Here is an 18,890-nt window from a genome sequence, read left to right on the forward strand (position 1 = left end):
TACTCTCAGGCCATTCAACACCATATCACACCACACCCTCACCAAAAGACTCCACCATATCAGTATCCAGGGTAATGCCCTCAAATGGATTGCATCCCTAGTCACAGGACAAACCAAGAGAATACACCTACCACACTTGACCTCAGAACCCAAGAGCAATGTTTGTGGCATACCTCAAGTATCCTCCCTCAGACCCACTGTGTTCAACACCTACATGAGACCCCTGGTCGACACTATCAGAACCCATTGACTCAACATCATATCCTGTGCAGACGACACCCAATTCATCCTCTCAATTCATGGAATACCCCTTGACCACCAGAACAAACTTCTGGTATGCCTTGACAATTGTCGCCAACTGGATGAGGACCAACTGCCTCAAACTCAACACAGACATGACAGTAGTGCTGATTTTCTGGAAGAACACCTCCCTGTGGGATGACACCTGGTGGCCCCCCAACTCAGGCCCACACCAACCAACCACGCCTTCAATCTATGCATCATCGCAGACAGCAAGTCCACCAAGAAGCATCAGGTCATTGCAGTCTCCTCTGCATGCTCCAAAAAAACTTCAGATGGATCCCCGTTAACACCAGAAAAACCACCACTCAAGCTCTCGCCACCAGCCAGCTGGACTACAGAAACACCATCTACACAGGAGTAACTTCCCAATTCCTCAAGAGACTCCAGACTATTCAGAATGCAGTGGTCAGATTCATCATCCTCATTCTCCGCAAACAGATCGGCAACATCCCCCACCTCAAGAACCTCCATTGGCTCCCCATCCAAAAGAGATGCCAGTTCAAGATGCTAACATATGTCCTAAAGACCCTCCATGACCAGGGACCAGCATATATCAGCCACCCCCTGAACTTCCACAATCCCTCCAGACACCTGTGCTTTGTCTCCCTAGCCTACGCACACACCTGCCCATTTGCCGAACCCACTGTGTAAGTTGTTCCTTCTCCTACCTCACTGCCAATGCCTGGAACAACCTACCCTATGCCAGCCAACATCGCCCTCTAGTGGCATTCACAAGGGGACTCAAGACCCAGCTTTTTAACTTTTTAAGCTTTTTATGAGACCTGAGCCCCCATATACCCTCTGGTGTAAAGAGCTGCACTCAATAATTACTGATTGATTAATTCTTTATTCGGTGTGACAGATAGAACCTTCACTCAGAATCATGGCTTTAGTGGGTACACCTTATTGCTTGTTGGGACATCTCGGCCACACACGCCCTAAAATTATTAAGTAAGCGATGCCCTGTTTGGCAGACAGATTAGTCCATCACAAATGTGACAGATATCCCTCTGACCCCCTTGTTACAAGGTCATAACCCATCTACCAAACTCTAAATCATACTGCAAGTTTTCAAATTCTGACAACAAAGACTACTTTCACTCAAAAATTACTTGAAAGCCAACAGATACTCCATATTAGTTTTCTTTTCACAGATGCACAAGAAGTATGGTTCATTGTACACTCTCTACCTTGGACCTCAGCGACACGTGGTGCTCTGTAGCTATGAAACTATAAAAGCTGCCCTGATCGACCAAGGTGATGCTTTTGCTGACCGAGGACATTATCCTCTCTTTTCCGATTTCACTAAAGGCAACGGTGAGTATAGGACTTCAGATAATTGATTTTGTTAACAAAAAAGAGAAAATCTTCAAAAGATGACTTTTGCTTTGTTTTGCAACTTTTACAAAAAATATTTATCGAAGATATATTTGTATTGCTTGAATTGTGAAGTTGTGAGAATCTTGAGACGCCATTTTTCCAGCTTTTGCTTCATAATTGGGTAAATGTATACAACATCATGACGTTTCATCCCCTTCGGAAAATATTATGTTTTCAATCTCTGTTTATTTCCATGTCAGCAAGCAGTGACCTTGAATGTGCCCACTGCGTTCTGCATAATTTTTTCAAATAACAATTTCCATATAACATGTTACGTGTATCCCAATGCTGGCAGGCTGGTTGCCAGGGACCTCATTACATAAATGTTGTATTGTTCCACTCTGCATTGTGGTGCACCTCTGCTTAGGTGCATGCAGCCTACATAGAGTAAATGGCCTCCCTACAGGCGCCCGGCTGGGCGCTGTCCACGCCAATCACAACGCTGCCATTGCAGCATTGTGATTGGCTCACGGGAGGGGAGGGAGGATGCATGCTTCTTGTTCCCGGAAAACGCGGGTGTGGGACCCGGCCAGGAGCGGAGGCGGCGCGTGACCCGGTAAGGTAAGTTTTTTAAATGTCTTTTTTTAACCCCCTCGCGCGAACCCCTGCACGATCCTCCCACCCACGAGTCATGTGTGCCACGACTGTTTAGCAGGGACAAGGCTTGCGAAGCACAGGACCTGTAGCTATACCATCATATTAGGAGAACATGTAGGGAATTTTAGGTGCATTAGACTGAATCCGCTAAGTATTCTCCTGAGGACATTTCCCCTATTGTAAAGGAGCCTACCTACCTTGAACATGTTACGGCACTGATGACATCTTCCATAGAATATTGTAAGCAAGTGGCTAGCTTTTTGCTGAAAAAATCGAGAAAATGTATGCCACTTTCCCAGGGGTCAGCAGAAATGATATATTACTCCCCCCAAAGAATGAATTATCACATGAAGTGCTGTTTAAGTTCCAAGCTCCTACTGTGAAGGATATACTTCAGCCTCTTTCAGCGGTTAAAGTGGTTCTCCCACAGATACTATCCCACCTACGAGCTGTTACGAGGGAAGGAAGCTATTGCTCCAGTGCTTACAATCCTGTTTAATTCCTCTGTTTGCTCAGGGCAGGTCCTAAGTCACTGGAAACATGCTATGGTGGTCGCTCTGGTGAAGAAACCCTCCTTGTATCTCGGTCTTCATGAAAATCTAAGACTTGTATATTTGCTTCCTCTTTTTGCTAAAATAGCAGAAAATGTACTCAATCTTAAAGTGACTAAATTCATTGAAGATAACTGGGTGCTTCACAAGACCAAATCTGGTTTCAGACTGATATATAGCACCAAATCTGCATTACATCTAGCCTCCGAATTGCTGAAAATGGCCACAGACAACAGTGAGACGGCAGCTCTCATCCTGCTGGACCTGAGTGCCACCTTTGGCACAGTATCCCACAGCCTTCTTTCGGAACAACCGTGGGATATTTGAGTCAGAGGTGCTACTTTGAATTAAAATAATAGTTTTTTGTAAGATAGGTCCTTCAAACTCTTTCAGCGGCCTTTCACCTCTGAGACCCTACCTCTGCAACAAGGGGTGCCACAGGGCGCGCCTTTGAGCCCAACGTTGTTCAATGTTTACATATGCCCTTTAGCGGAGGAAGTGGCAAAACATGGGGTGAAATTTGTATCTGATCCTGATGATACTCAGCTGATTGTCATTCTAGAGCAAAATGAAGCGGAGGCCACTCCTAAGCTTAGAGATTGCCTAATGGATTTGGCCAATTGAATGAAAATCAATTGTCTGCAATTAAATGCAGGCAAATCCGACATTGTGGTAGTTGGCAAATAACCCTCTATCTGGTTTCATACCTGGTGGCATTCTGACTTAGGGTCGACCCCGGTCTCTAGATCCAAGATTACAAATTTAGGGGTGTTGTTTGATATTATGCTATCATTTGAGGAACAGATATCAAGTGTGGCCAGCACATGTTTTGGCCTACTGAGAATATTACAAAAAATATTAGATCTATTACCTCTAGCAGCAAAAGAAATTAGTATCCAGGCAGTGACCATTTCCTGCTTGGATTACCGCAATGTTCTATACTTAGGGCTCACTAAAGGCAGAATGAGAACGCTGGCGAGAGTTCAGAATGCTGCAGCTCGTCTACTATTGAGCATCCCAAAGCGAACCCCTATAGGGGCTCCCCCTTGTAGAATGTCACTGGCTTCCGGTACAGGACAGAGTGAATTTTAAAGCCTTATGCTTTGTCACAGAATCTCTATTGAGAAGGGTCCTAGTTATTTGTTCCCTTTAATCACCCCTTATAGACCTATTAGGAATGTTAGGCCTATGGGCACTGCAAGGCTGACTATTCCTAAAGTACAGAGAGCCCGATTGGGACGCAGATCGTTCGGCTTTTTAGCAGCAAAAATGTGGAACGAATTGCCACTCAATCTAAAGATGCAGGCTTCAGAAGTGCTGTTCCGTAGCAACTTTAAAACTTGGTTTTTCAGGGTCTTCCAGTCTGGTTGGTGTTGAGGCATTGAACTGGGTGTTTCACCGCTGACAGACAGGAAGCATTTTTAGAGCAGGGACATTTTGTTTGGAGTAACCAGGCGCTCTATAAACTGCTAATCTAAACTAATGTTATGTTATGTTATGTTATTTAAAATTTATAAAGCGCGCATACGCCCAAGGGCTTCTTGGCGCTGGAAAGAGATTAAAAAAACAACATAACAAGGGGTAAATCAACAGAAGTCTCTATTTCAAGTATGCCTGTTTGAAGAGGTGAGTCTTAAATGCCTTTCGAAAGTCAAGAAGGTCCTTGCTCTGTCTGAGAGCTAGCGGCAGGGAGTTCCACAAGGTGGCTGCTAAAAAGTGAAAACTACTGCCTCCCTGTCGTTTTTTCTTAAAGCGTGGTACCTCAAGTAGGCCTTTGTGTGCTGATCTCAGGCTACGTGAGGGAACATACCTTCCAATCAACTGCCTGATAAAAAGGGGGCCCTTGCCTTGCAATGCCTTGAAAATGATGCACCCTGCTTTAAATTCGGCTCTTTGGGCCACAGGCAACCAATGCAAGGTCTCTAAGCCTAATTTGATCGATTCCCATTTAGGTACATTGCAGATCAGTCTAGCGGCCTGATTCTGCAGGTACTGCAATCTTCTAAGTTGGCCTACAGGTAGGCCAAGATAGAGACTGTTTGAGAAGTCGATATGGGATAGGACTAGGGCCATGACTACCTGAATTGGAGCGGTATGGGTAAGGAAATGTGTGATTTTCCTAATTTTCCTCAGTTGGAAAAATCCAGAAGAAACCACGGTTCCAATCTGGGATTTTAAAGTAAGGTCCTCATTGATGGTAACCCCCAGGCTTTTTACTGTTTGAGATTTCTTTGGGGGGAGACCCATATCAGCAGGCCAAAAATTAGGGCTCCAGCTGATTTCGCTCTTGCCGGGCAGGATCAACTCAGTTTTCCCCGGATTTAACTTGAGATGATTTAAGGACATCCAACTCTGGATGAGGGTCATGGTGGCCTGAAAATCCTCTACAGCATTTGAAGAGTTGAGTACAAAGACTAGCTGCAAGTCATCTGCATAGTTGTATACAGTGACTTTGTGTTCCCTTAAAACAAAAAGAAGGGGCCGCATATACAAATTAAACAATAAGGGAGACAACGAAGAGCCTTGGGGGACCCCACAGAAGGACTTGGTTTTAGCAGCAGAAAAAGAGCCTAGGCAGACTGCTTGGGTGCGTTCAGATATGAACGATTTTAGCCAGGCCAAGGCAGAGTCTCTGAGACCTGCCTGTTCGACACGGTTGACCAGAATGGAATAGTCAACCGTGTCGAAAGCCGCAGACAGGTCCAGGAGCACCAGGGCTTGGTGAAGATTTTTGTCAGCGTTGGACCTCAAGGTGTTCTGGACAGCCAGTATTACTGCTTCAGTAGAGTGGCCAGGCCGAAATCCTGCTTGGTTAGGTTGAAGATAACCCGATTCCTCCACAAAGCTTGAGAGGCAGTTCGTAACATGAGCCTCCAACATTTTGGATAGGAAGGGCAGCAGGGATATGGGCCGGTAATTCGTGAGGTCCAGCGGATCAATACCAGGTTTCTTAGTGAGAGGTATCAATAAAGCCTGCTTGAAACTGCTGGGCACTATCCCAAGAGTGAGAGAGTTGTTAAGCAAAGGTATCATGCTATTAGGAATGGCCCGGCCAATTTCCCTCATAATTTGAGGGGGACAGACATCCATAGGGGAGCCTGATTTGACTCTAGACAAAAGTTCTAAAAAGACTTGCAAATCAATAGGGGGAAAAGAGTGTAAAGTTGAGGGATTAAAAGAAATGTCGTCCACCGGGGTACAGACTGGAAGTGTGGAGATGTTCTGTTTAATCAATAAAATCTTTTCACTAAAGAAGTCATTCAGGGAATTACATAATGCTTGAGTAGGAACTACGGGAGGAGAAGTTCTGTCATCATTACATAAGTCATTCACTATCCTAAAGATTTCTTTCGACTTATTGGTGGCGTTTAAGATTTTAGATGAGAAGTGGGCAGTCTTATGGTTATGTAGAATTTTTTGATAAGCCTTCCTGGCTAGGCAGTAAGTAGCCCTGGCTAAAGGACAGTACTGGGAGCGCCATAACCTTTCCTGTTGCCTCACTTCCAGTTTTAATTTTTTAAGCTCAGGTGTGAACCATTTGTGTGCGTCCGAGCTCCTAGAGCTGCAAAGACGCGTAGGGGGGGCAAAGATGTCAATCGCTGAGGTAAGCCATTCTTTGAGCCGATGATCGGCCTGCTCCACATTGGTGGTCTCAGGGGGAAGGGAAGTATTTAAAAAATTTTAAAAAGCTGACATATCCATGGAAGTCCATTTCCTGATGGTCTTGCTGGTTTGTAGCTTGAATTGATTGGTCTTGTCTAACTGAAAAGAGAAGCTTATACTATAATGATCAGACCAACAGCACGGTTTTATGTCTATCGAGGATAGTGATAGATTCAAAGACCAGATTTGGTCGAGACTATGACCTTTCTGATGAGTCTCAGTGCGAATGTGTTGTATCATGTTGAGGTCGTCAAAAAGGTCTTTCATCTCTGCAGCCTGGGGGTCTTGCGATATATTGTCAAACCAAAAATTTAGGTCCCCGACCAAAAGTAGTTTAGAATGGTTAATGACCAGCGGGGCCAATAGCTGTGCTAAGGTAGATGGAAATGTGGCCATGGTTTGGGGTGGGCGATATAGTAGCACCAGTGCAAGTGATCCATTAGGGGTGTCTAATTTAGCGACAATGTTTTCTGTATTGGATAAAGGCAGGGATGACAGTTGTCTGAGTTGATGTTTCTTATGAACAATAATGGCCACTCCTCCCCCAGTTTTCCCTCCCGGACGTATTGCTGACAGTATGTAATAGTCTGCTGGTAGGGCAGCTAGAATGTCCGGTAGGGAATCTGGGGTGAGCCAAGTCTCAGTCAATAGCAACATATCCGGTTGTATGTCCATTAATAGCAGAAAGATGTCCGCCTGATGTTTAATCATGGAACGGGTGTTTAAATATATGCACCTAAACGAACAGGTAGTACTAGGTGTGGTAGTAAGCATCGCATACTTAGGGACAAGGTCAGCTATAGAAGTAGCGGGAATGCTTATACCCAAGTGAGTGATTCGTTTAGCCGTGTTGCGAGGGACGGGTGGACACATCGTAGTAGGTGGTCTCAGCGCTAGTAAATCAGCGGATGTGTATGTGTAGGAGCAGGCACTATCCTTCGCCCCTAGTCCCGGACGCTCGCGGACGAGCGCAGACGAGCTTGACTCTAGCGCGACTCCGGCGCGCCTCCGTCGCGCCCGCTGCGCTCCCTCCAACACATCACGTTTTATGTGAAGGAGCCTTGAGCAACTGGACCGCTGCCTCAGGTCCCAGTGCTCTCGGACTCCTCCCAATATGGCGCCCGCTCTCACCACCAGACCGGCACCAGGAGCCGCGGTAGATGAGCCGCCCTCCACACAATCGGCAGGGGAGCCGCGGTGGACCGGGTTAGAGGGGCTGCTATCTGAAGGTAAGTAAAGGTGGCGCTAGTAATCAGCTGCGCGGCGTGCCTTAGACGATGTAATTGAAAAACACCTTCAGCCTGAAAGAGAATCTGACAAAATAAAAACCGTTTTAATCACAGTTAGTCAGTAAGGCATGACATTAGTGCAAAAGAGCATAGGTCAATAGTTAAAAGCAAAGTTTAAAATTACGAGCAAAGTTCTCAAGATATGCCCTGTGCGCTGTCTCTCTTTCTAATGGCGCCGGGATGCTGCCACCAACCCGGAATCCACTCTGTATATTGTTACTTCCAAAAGGGAGTAATGGTGTTTTACAGCAGCCTGTCACAGTTTTGGCAAGGGCAGTGTCCGTCCAAACAGAGGTAAGACCGGTGTCAGGATGGATGGCTTTGGTGAGGGTTATGACCTTGAGACCAGGTAAGGAGCCTTGCCTGGCGGGCACTGCTGCTGGGGGTGTGAAAGTAGAGACGGACACACAAGTGAAGGGGGAGTCTAGCCTTTGCTCTTAAAGGGTATGTGCCGGATCAGCGGACAGTCACGAGGGAGTGGGAAGCGGAAGCAGGGGATGAGTAAGAAATCGCAGGAGATGGTGGTGGAGTCTGGGGCAATGGGTGAGGACAAGAGCATGGGGAAGAAGAAGAAGAAGAAGAAGGACAAGGAAGTAAAGCATAAAAAGCTGCCATACATGGGAATCGTGGAGTCATTGGGAGTCCACTTGATGTTGGCCACTAAAGAGGCCATTTGTAAAGGGGAGTATGTTGCCATTTTTAAACTTTTACATAAGGAGGTGAGGGCAGAGGAGGGCTCCAAGAAAGAAGAGTATGAGCTGTCTCACAGGCCCAAGGTGCGGATCAATATTGAAAAATGGACAGCGGCTTTTCTTATTTATTCAGCATATACTGCAAGAAATATCCAGAGAGGTGCATCGCATTGTTTAAGTATCTTGAAGTAGTGCAAAAAGTGAAAGTTACATTCGGGGGTTAGCCTGGTGCAGTTCAACAAGGGCTTTTGCACCCGCCTCGTGGATGATGCGAATGGTATTTGGGTGTAGCTGGACAATGAGCTGTTCCTTTAAACGATGACGCCAGAATGACCCATCGACTTACACAGCATGTAGGTGGCCGGTTATCTAGAAGCCCTTTCGAGGGCGTCCCACACAGGTGGTGGGGTGGGGCAGGAAGGGGACAAGCAGAGATTGGTGAAGCATGCTGGCCATACAACATGGGACAAAGCTTGCAGGAGTACTGTAAGTATAGATACAACTGCTCAAAATGTGTTGGGAAGCATATGCTCACACAGCGTGGACCTCAGCAGGGTGAGTTCGGGCAGCCAAATGGGATTAGGGGTCAGTGGACTGGTTACAGTGAGCGCAGATGGGGCAGAGGGGAAGAACCCTGTGGCAAAAGTGCGTGGTGGAGAGTCATACTGCTGCCCTTCAAATCCAAGAAAAGAAATTCTTGAAAAAATTGTTGTCAGTCCCTGGCAGTACAAAGAGTTATCCGTACCATACTCTAGTGATTTAATAAATATGGCGGGGATCACTCTTTGGCAAGGGATATGGGCCAAAGGCAAGACAAAATTTCCAAAGGATTTGATCTTGGACTGTCTGGCCCTCGACCATAGCAGGAAAATCCCCTGGTTAGAGCACATTTTTTCCGTTTTAATATGCTGTAAGATAGATACTAATAGAAAGAAACCTACATCTAGCCAGGATTATAGCAAAAGTGAACCGAAACTAAGATATATGAATGCTAGGGAATGCATAAGAGGGGTTGAAGTTAGCGAAAAACACAGTGTTGTCTCTTATTGCGAACGCCCCTTTGTAAGGGGCATACAATGATATCTTACGCAGGTAAGAAATATCCAACACAGATTTTATTTAACAAGGATTAGGCTTGGCACACTTTACTATATTATTGCATTCCCTAAAATGGAAAAGTAGTTCCACAATCTGCCAAATTGTCCGTGTGATGGGAAGTCCCCCAATCTACGCTGCATCTTTTACTCTTTTGTAGTTTTTATAAGGATATTCCAAAATTTGTCTTAAAACCTTTATTTTTATCTAATATGCTTTTCCATTGCAAACATGCTTTTAACTTGGAATGTGATCTGGAAAATGAGAAAATTACAAATGCAGTCATCTTGTTCATATTAATGGCAAGAAGAAGAAGGAAAATTTACTCACATTTAGATGCATTGGTATATAAAAATCCAGATGAGTGTATGTATATAGGATATGTACCACACCGTGGGACATAAAATAGCACTCCGGGACATACAATAGCACAAATGCACTTTTTGAGAACGAAAGCCTCCCCAATCTATGCTGCACCATTTTCGTTATCCTTTTGTAGTTTTTATAGGGACATTTATTTCTTAGCAAAATGCACTTTACGAACATATTAACACAGGTCACTTTGATTGTTTTTACTGCGTATGTTATCAGGACAAATAATAAGCACTTTGCACTCTCTTGTACCTATATGACATAGGTTATTTTGCCTATTTGTACTACATGTCATGTAATGTGTATTGTATTTTGATGTATCGATTGAGCTGATTTTTTGTCTTTTTTAAATTTAACTGTATACTCTCATTTTTGTAAAAGAAAAACTGTAACCAATCCCGCCGATTAGAATGCTTTTATGGTGTCATACTTTGCACAGAACAAAGTTTTGTTTGACTTCGATTTTGAGTGCGTATTACAGTTGAGGGTGATAGGCGGTGGCATTGGGTAAATTTGTTTGGGATGGAAGAGGAAAAGGAGTGGTTGTTGCCAGATTTTTTGTTTGGGTTTTGTTTGTTCTATGAAGGTACCAGGGTGTGGCAATGAGTCGATAATTTTCAGTTAGTAAAAGTGAGAAAGGGATTTGTTTAGGACAAATTGTTGAAGGAGGTGAGAGAAGGGTGGATGGAAGGGCCATTCTATGACTGGCCTCTGGTGAATTTGTGGATTTCTCCGATTGGGGTGATCCCTGAGAAGGAGCCCGGGGAGTTCTGCCTGATTCAACATCTGTTGTGGCTGAAGGGCCTCTTGGTCAAGGATTTCATTCCTTAGGCATGTAGCGGGGTGCGGTATGCATCCGTAGACACAGCTGTTCAATTGGTAAATAAATTCGACGAGGGCACTTTGATGGCAAAATGTGATATGAAATCGGTGTTTCAGGTGTTATCAGTTCACCTTGAGGATTATGAGTTGGTGGGCATACATTTTGGAGGAAAGTTTTTTTGTGGACAAGTCATTGCCAATGGAGTGTTCAATTTCATGTTCATTGTTTGAGGCATTCAGTTTCTTTTTGCAGAAGGTGTTCCTTGTGGCAGGAAAAGGGGTGATGACACACTATTTGGACAATTTTTTCTTGGTGGGTGCCCCGCAGTCCTGGGAATGTCAGGAAGGTTTGCTATTGTTTCTGGATTTAATGCAGGATTTGAGTGTCTCTTTAGCATCAACAAAGGCAGTGGGGCCGGTGCAGGTGCTTACATTTTCGGCATTGAGTTGGATTTCCACAGGATGGAGATCAGATTGCCAAAAAAGAAGAAGCAGTATTGTCGAGAGCTCCTAGAGAAGATGTTGGACAAGGCCAAGGTGCAGGTGAAGGACATTCAGGTCCTGCTAGGTAATTTGAATTTTACGTGCAGGGCAATAAGGGCAGGCAGAACTTTCTGTAGGAGGTTGGGTTGGGCACTGGCAGGGATGTCACTCCCTCACCACAGGGTGCACCTTAAAGCGGGAGTGAGGGAGGATTTGTGGCTATGGCGAGTTTTTCTGAGTGAATGCAATGGTATTTCTATGGCAAGAGTGTGGGAGAGAGATGTTTTCAGATGCAGCAGATGGCCATGGTCTCGGAATCTTTTGGTAGGGTTGGTGGTGTGCGGAACAGCAACCGGTGGAGTGGAAGCATGGGGGACAGAGCATTGCCTTCCTCTAGTTCTTTCCATTGGTGGTGGCAGTTTGTCTGTTGGAGCATAAATTTGCTAAGAGAATGGTCATGATCAACGTGGACAACATTGGTGGTAAGCATTGTCAATCCATAGTCAGCACGAGATCCAATTGGTTTGCCAATTGTTATGGGTTTTTGTGTTAGAGTGTTTACCCATGAATTTAATTTACAAAGCACAACAAATTGCTGGAGTAAACAATTACTTTGCAAATGCTCTTTCTCATTTCCAGTGGATGAGGTTCCGTGGGCTTGCACCATGGGCTGTCGAGACAAAGACTGTAATGCTGGCTCATATGTGGTCTGTGGGCAAGAGCGCATGATGCAATTTATCCCCAGCTCGTTGTTTGAGTCTTCTCGCAAGGCACACTTGCTTGCTTTGGAAGAGTTTGTGCTGTTAGGGGCAGTCCAACATAACAGTGCAGATGGAAGCCAAGCCTGGAGAATTATGTGGTTCCTTTCATTATGTCTCTGATTGACAAGGGTCTGTTGGCCATCGCTACAGCCAGTAAGTTGGCAGTCGTGGCGTTCTACAGGAAGCTGTTGTGGGGCTATAAGCCATCGGTGCAGATATTGGGGAAGTGGATTTTGGAAAGCTGATCAAGAATAAGGGCCATTTTGGCCAGAGTGTGGCACCCTATCACACAACGGTTATAATGCATCAAATAACTAAAGGTGACTACTGTCTGTTCTTTTGGTGAACTGCAGCAAATGCCCTAAAAGGTTTATGTAATTATCAGATAATATTTTGAAAGCAAGTTTTTTTTCATTTCTTCCTGGTAAACAATCCACTGAAGTATTTAAACAGGAAGACATATGAAGCCACAGATATTTTTCTTGGTTTATTGTTTCACTGATGTTTATCCGTGCCTTGATTGTTCATGCTTACTTTTATTCATTAGGACATCTGCAGATAATTATTTCTCGTACCAAAAAATCAGGGACAGGGTTACATGGCTATTTTCATTCACTCTAAATCAAAATAAGGAGAAGAGCAGCAGTTTCCCAGTATCTAAATAATATTCAAAGAGAGAGTGAACCCACAAGTTATTGCACTAGCAGCTCCCTAAAGCCACGGAGACAGTGTTTTCTTTTGCATAAAAAAAGTATAGCCCCCTGATTAGTACAGTGGCATGCTTCATCATAGAGTTCTCCCCAATACCAACTATTTTGGGGCATGCAAGAGGAAACACTAGGTATATTGGGAGGGGTCTTGGAAAATAAAATTGTCTACATGGTATCCAAGGTTGAAATATGAATGTGGGTTCCTGTGGCAAGATTAAAAACAAAAGTGGATGCCTTCTAGGTGCTATTTCTCGAGCATCTACTATGGTCTACATGTTTCAGCCACGTTAGGATCATGTGATTTTACTTAGGACCAGATCAGATCCCTAGATTCCCCAGATTCCTTATAAATTACTTGTTCTAACAAGCCAACTTTGCTCAGTCACACTCACTCCAAACAGTCATACAATACGATCTGGGCAGACTTCTGTGAATTCTGTAGGTGGAAAAAAGGGAGACAGAATACTTTCAGTGACATAAATGTTCTTATATTCTATTTACATAATTAATATTTTTTTGTTTCTAGTCCAGGTTTGTGCAACCATTTCAGTGTTTGGCATTCATGCGTATCCAGAGGGCGTAGTGTAGTCCCAGCCTACACTACTTGTTATCATTTTAGTCATGCATCTTTCTCATGACCTTGTAAAGTGTTTGTGAAAATATAGCTGCATAGTTACAAAGATCATTATTGAGGCTCCCTATTTTCCGTTTTTACTGATTTTTACGGATAAATACCATTCATTTTCTTGCCTGTATTTATTTTTAAATTAGGATAAAAATGAAACTTGGGTTGCTTTTTGAGTGATTCTAAATGCTCTCTGCCATGACTGCCAGGCCAATAGTTGTGTAGATTGAAAGGTAAGGGAGTTAAAAAAGAAAGGATTTTCAGTAAAGAGTGTTAAACAGCTGTACATATGCACAAGGGTGATACTGAGATGTGCTTATTACCTACTGGCGGTCGCCAGTAGGTATATATAGTTAGGATTTTTTCTCTATGGGATTTTTGAAAATTCTATGTCTAATAACTTTGGCGTTTGTGGACGGAATTGGCTGAAATTTTCAGGAAAATGGCACATTTTGTTTCTGAGTAGCCCTTGAAAATTTGGGGGGGTTCGTCAAGGGGGGGCCGAGAAAAAAGGGGGGTCCCAAAACGTGTTTTTAACATTGAGTTTTCCATAGGGCGGTTGGCCTCACTTTTAGCCCGAACGGCTGAATGGATTTGCACGAAACTTGGCAAAATTGTAGGGACTGGTAGCCCGATGTGCCTTTTGTAGGTCTCAATATATGTGCTACAGTGGATTTTGAGAAATTAACGTTTAAAAAAAGATATATATCTGTAACAGCGGACCGGGCAGCGCTCCAGGACGCGTACTTTTCGTGCAACGGAGCTTTGTGAAGCGAAGCTGATTGGTTCTCCGGCGTCTGTAAACATTCCAAACAGTCCGTAGCGGCCGCCATCTTGTCTCTCGGTAGGATCGAGAGACAAGCGGAGGCCAAACCGAAGGGGCAAATGACCATAAGGGGGCATAGTAGATCCTCCCTGACCGTTTAGGTTTGATGTGGAGGTTTTAAAAGGGCCCCGCGGGGCAAAAAAAAAAAATAATAATAATAATCGAACAGCTGAATGGATTTGCACGAAACTTGGCAAAATTGTAGGGACTGGTAGCCCGATGTGCCTTTGCTAGATCTCAATATATGTGCTCCAGTGGATTTTGAGAAATTAACGTTCAAAAAAAGATATATATCTGTAACAGCGCACTGCTTCGCGTACTTTTCGCGTTACGGAGCTTTGCGAAGCGAAGCTGATTGGCTCTCCGGTGTCTGTAAACATTCCAAACAGTCCCTAGCGGCCGCCATCTTGTCTCTCGGTAGGATCGAACAGCTGAATGGATTTGCACGAAACTTGGCAAAATTGTAGGGACTGGTAGCCCGATGTGCCTTTGCTAGGTCTCAATATATGTGCTTCAGTGCATTTTGAGAAATTAACGTTCAAAAACAAGATATATATCTGTAACAGCGCTCCGCTTCGCGGAGATAAAATTATATGTGTATTACCTAGCTGTTGCTAACACCAGTTAGCGACGGCTAGTAGAAGATAGCGACCATCTTGGGCCCCACTTTGCATGTGAGTGATATTTATCACTAATGACATGCAAAGTGGGCATGCCAAGATGTTAGCGACTGGAAACAGTCGCTAACATCGCTATCTCCTATTATCAACTTTTGGAAATATTCGAGATAAGCGCGAATATCTCCAAAAGCTACCACCTGCCCTGAGCAGTTCTTAGCCATGTTATCCAATGGGAGGTGGATAACATGGCTAAGAGCATTAGCTCGGTAATGCATGAATATCGCTGAGTTTTCAGCGATATTAATGCATTGCGGTCGTTTTTTATCGTATTTGCGATAAACCTTGATAATAGCAAGGTTTATCTGCGATAATTTCTGACGGTAAAAAAATCGTTGCTAAGCATCGTTAGGGATAAATATCGCTTAACTTTGGTAATATGCCCCAACGTCTGTTAACGTTCGATTCGAAGGAAATCAGGAAGTGTTGAAAAACATTGTCTGCGCCATCTTGTCTTTTTTCAAATGCCACACTTTTGTCGTGCACGGCAGCCATTTTAGATGCCTTGACCAGACCCACTCTGTGCACGCTGTCGATCCTTAGCATGGCTCCCCACCCTCGCAAGCATCTCCCCCAGGCAGTGGTCACCCCCGCTCTCTGTCTTATGCATGGGTAATAAACCTCCCCCCATCTGCGATGCTCTTCCCTGAGAATGACACCCTGTGCCCGCCCAACACCTCCCTTTCGCCCTATTCACTACCGCACCCTCTGACACTCCTTTTCCTCTGTGTCCGATTGTCCAGGCTGGTCCTAGGGTATCAGCTAGCCCTGCAGATGTAGTTTATGGCCACAGCTGTAAAGAATCACCCCTCTTCAAAGGAGTTATAGTAGATCAAGGCCCACACTCGATGAGATCCGTCACAGCAGAAGCGTTGCTATTATCTGAAAACCATCCTGTATTGTGATTGGGGAGGGGACCGAGCCTGAAGCGGAAGATTCCAGGGATGACTCTTTGTACATCAAAGTTTTTACAATTATGTGTCACATTAAAAATATATAGCACTCCGACAAAGTAGTAAGATTATAAAACTTTAATAATTTATAAATATATACAAGAAAACAAAAATAGTAATAACATATAAACATTTTTAGGGAAAAACAACGAAGTAGCGGTCGGCTGTGCGAATAGTCCCAACGCAGCACAACGTCCAGATTTCCGGCGTGGGGCGTCGCGGGGGGTGGGTCATCAGTAGCAAACTGTTGTGCGAATAGTTCCAAGGCAGCAGAACGCGCTGAAATCTAGATGACACGAAAGTGATGTCTAGTAAGTTGCCACCCAGCAAATAACGGCGTGGGGCATCGCGGGGGGTGGGTCATCAGTAGCAAACTGTTGTGCGAATAGTTCCAAGGCAGCAGAACGATGGCACCAAAGTGATGTCCAGTAAGTTGCCGCACTGGTTTTGGTATCCTACAATGCTGCTCCGAATAACGGCGTGGGGCAACCCGGGGGAGGCGGCGTGAACGGGCCTCTCCAGGTGGAGTGTCATCTGTTGTAGTGGGGCGCCCCTTTACCGTTTCAGTTGCCATTCCGTCCGTTTTTGGTGCACTGTGTCAAAAGCCGCAATTCAGCTGAGTTGCGCCCACTCTTGCGGTGCAGCGATAGGCGGCTGTCACAGGACTCTCAAAATGGCGGCAGGCTGTTTCCTTTTTGGGCCTGGTCCACTGAAATGGCCCTGGGACACCTTGGAAATCGGACGCTTGTCTGCTAGGTCTTGGACCCCATTCTCGAAAGCGTCCCCTCCGCCTTGAGAATTCATCAAAAGTTTTGGGGGCCCCGACTCCTGCAGGCTTCTGGTGGGGAGCGGCTGCCATGATTGCTCGCGGAATGACCACGACTGAGCTACGAGATGGTGGTGCTCTCATGCTGACGCCAGCTTCAGTCTGAAACATCCAGAAACAAGGTGGGGCTTTCATCGTTTGGGGAAAAAAAAAAGTTTTCATCCAATGAAAAGTGTTGTTTTTAGGTCATATGATCAAGCCTTCCATCATTAGGAAACCAAAAGTAAAATGAACCAATGAAAAGTTTTATAAACAAGTCACATGACCTGTTATGCGGCATAGGGTATAAAATGCGGAGAAAATACGTTGGCACGTGAGGCGGCGTCAGTAGCGGACCGATGTGCGAATAGGCCGAAGGCAATACAACGCGCCAAGATCCGGATGGCACCGAGGTGGTGTCATAGTTGAGAGTTCTGAGCAGCGGTTGTAACACTGTCTGAAGCTTATTTGCAGCTGCTGCAGCTTCACTACGCGCCAAGATCCGGATGGCACCGAGGTGGTGTCTAGTAAGGTGCACTGGTGTGGCCATCCTACAATGCTGAAAGTCGGCGTGGGGCGCCCCGTTGGCCTGTGAGTTTGCGTCAGTAGCGGACCGATGTGCGAATAGGCCGAAGGCAGCACAACGCGCCAAGATCCGGATGGCACCGAGGTGGTGTCTAGTAAGTTGCCGCACTGGTGTGGCCATCCAACAATGCTGAAAGTCGGCGTGGGGCGCCCCGTTGGCCTGTGAGTTTGCGTCAGTAGCGGACCGATGTGCGAATAGGCCGAAGGCAGCACAACGCGCCAAGATCCGGATGGCACCGAGGTGGTGTCTAGTAAGTTGCTGCACTTCTGTAGCCATCCTACAATGTTGAAAGTCGGCGTGGGGCGCCCCGTTGGCCTGTGAGATGGCGTCAGTAGCGGACCGATGTGCGAATGGGGCCAAAGGCAGCGCAACAATATTTTCTGATTTGAAGACACCACAAGGCGCTGAGATGCCAAGATCCGGATGGCACCGAGGTGGTGTCTAGCAAGTTGTGGCACTGGTGTGGCCATCCTACAATGGTAAAAGTCGGCGTGGGGCGCCCTGTTGGCCTGTGAGATGGTGTCAGTAGCGGACTGATGTGCGAATGGGGCCAAAGGCAGCGCAACAATATTTTCTACAATATTTTCGGAGTAGAAGACACCACAAGGCGCTGAGATGCCAAGATCCGGATGGCACCGAGGTGATGTCTAAGTTGCGGACCGATGTGCGAATGGGGCCAAAGGCAGCGCAACAATATTTTCTGAAGAGAATACACCACAAGGCGCTGAGATGCCAAGATCCGGATGGCACCGAGGTGATGTCTAAGTTGCGGACCGATGTGCGAATGGGGCCAAAGGCAGCGTAACAATATTTTCTGTATGGAAGATACCAGTAGGCGTTGAGATGCCAAGATTCGGATGGCACCGAGGTGATGTCTAGCAAGTTGCTGTACTGGTGTGGTCATCCTACAATGCTGAAACTCGGCGTGGGTTGCCCCATTAGCCTGTGAGATGGCTGTTCTTTGGATTTGGGCCTGGTCCACTAAAATGGCCCTGGGACACCTTAGAACTCGGACGCTCGATTTTTTTTCCTTTCCTGTACATGCAAAAAAAGGTAAATGCCCGGTACGTTACACGCTTCATCTGCCACGATGAACTCTCCAGAGGAACCGAAAAAAAATATAGTTGTGGTAACTATACCATGCATCGTCATATGGAGAGGTGGCACCAATTAATTATAGTGCTGCATAAAAGAGAGATTTGGAGGAGAACCCCTGACCTGCTAGTACATTCATCAAAGAAGTGGCACTGAGAGCTTCAGAGGCAAGGGAAACGGTCCCAAATATTTAGAAGAACTTTGGAAAGATTAAAATGACATGTTTAGATTGTGGTAAATTAATTTCATGTGGACAGATGAGTGTTACTCTAATAAATACAGCATATGAACATCATCATAGTCGATGGTTGGTAGAGACATTTTGACTATATCCTGGACCTGCCCGTCCTCGCCCAAAATGGCGCCGGAATAAATGGGACTCGTAACTCCTTGTTGTGTACTGGTTGCAGAACCTTGAAATCACGAGATACGTATGCAGTTTTGAAGCACATGGCGGGCGGGGACGAGAATTGATTGAATATTTCGACATCCCTATTGATATTAAGTTCTGATGTGTTATTGATTACTGTACTGTTGAAAGTTCGAATTAACGTCACCCATGGTACTTGCCCGCAAATGTATATCTAGATAATTTTATTGTAACT

General features: G+C 45.3%; 1 protein-coding gene across 1 annotated transcript in view; it reads left to right on the forward strand.

The window, feature by feature from the left end:
* The window catches only part of LOC144781711 (cytochrome P450 2F2-like), a 797,810-nt gene that overhangs the window by 234,312 nt on the left and 544,608 nt on the right, over positions 1–18,890 (forward strand). Inside the window, exon 3 of the mRNA XM_078660686.1 lies at positions 1,458–1,620. Coding sequence (XP_078516812.1) covers positions 1,458–1,620 — 163 coding nt within the window. The remainder of the gene's footprint in view (positions 1–1,457; positions 1,621–18,890) is intronic.

Source organism: Lissotriton helveticus, chromosome 9 (assembly GCF_964261635.1).
Source record: "Lissotriton helveticus chromosome 9, aLisHel1.1, whole genome shotgun sequence".
Taxonomy (NCBI): Eukaryota; Metazoa; Chordata; class Amphibia; order Caudata; family Salamandridae; genus Lissotriton; species Lissotriton helveticus.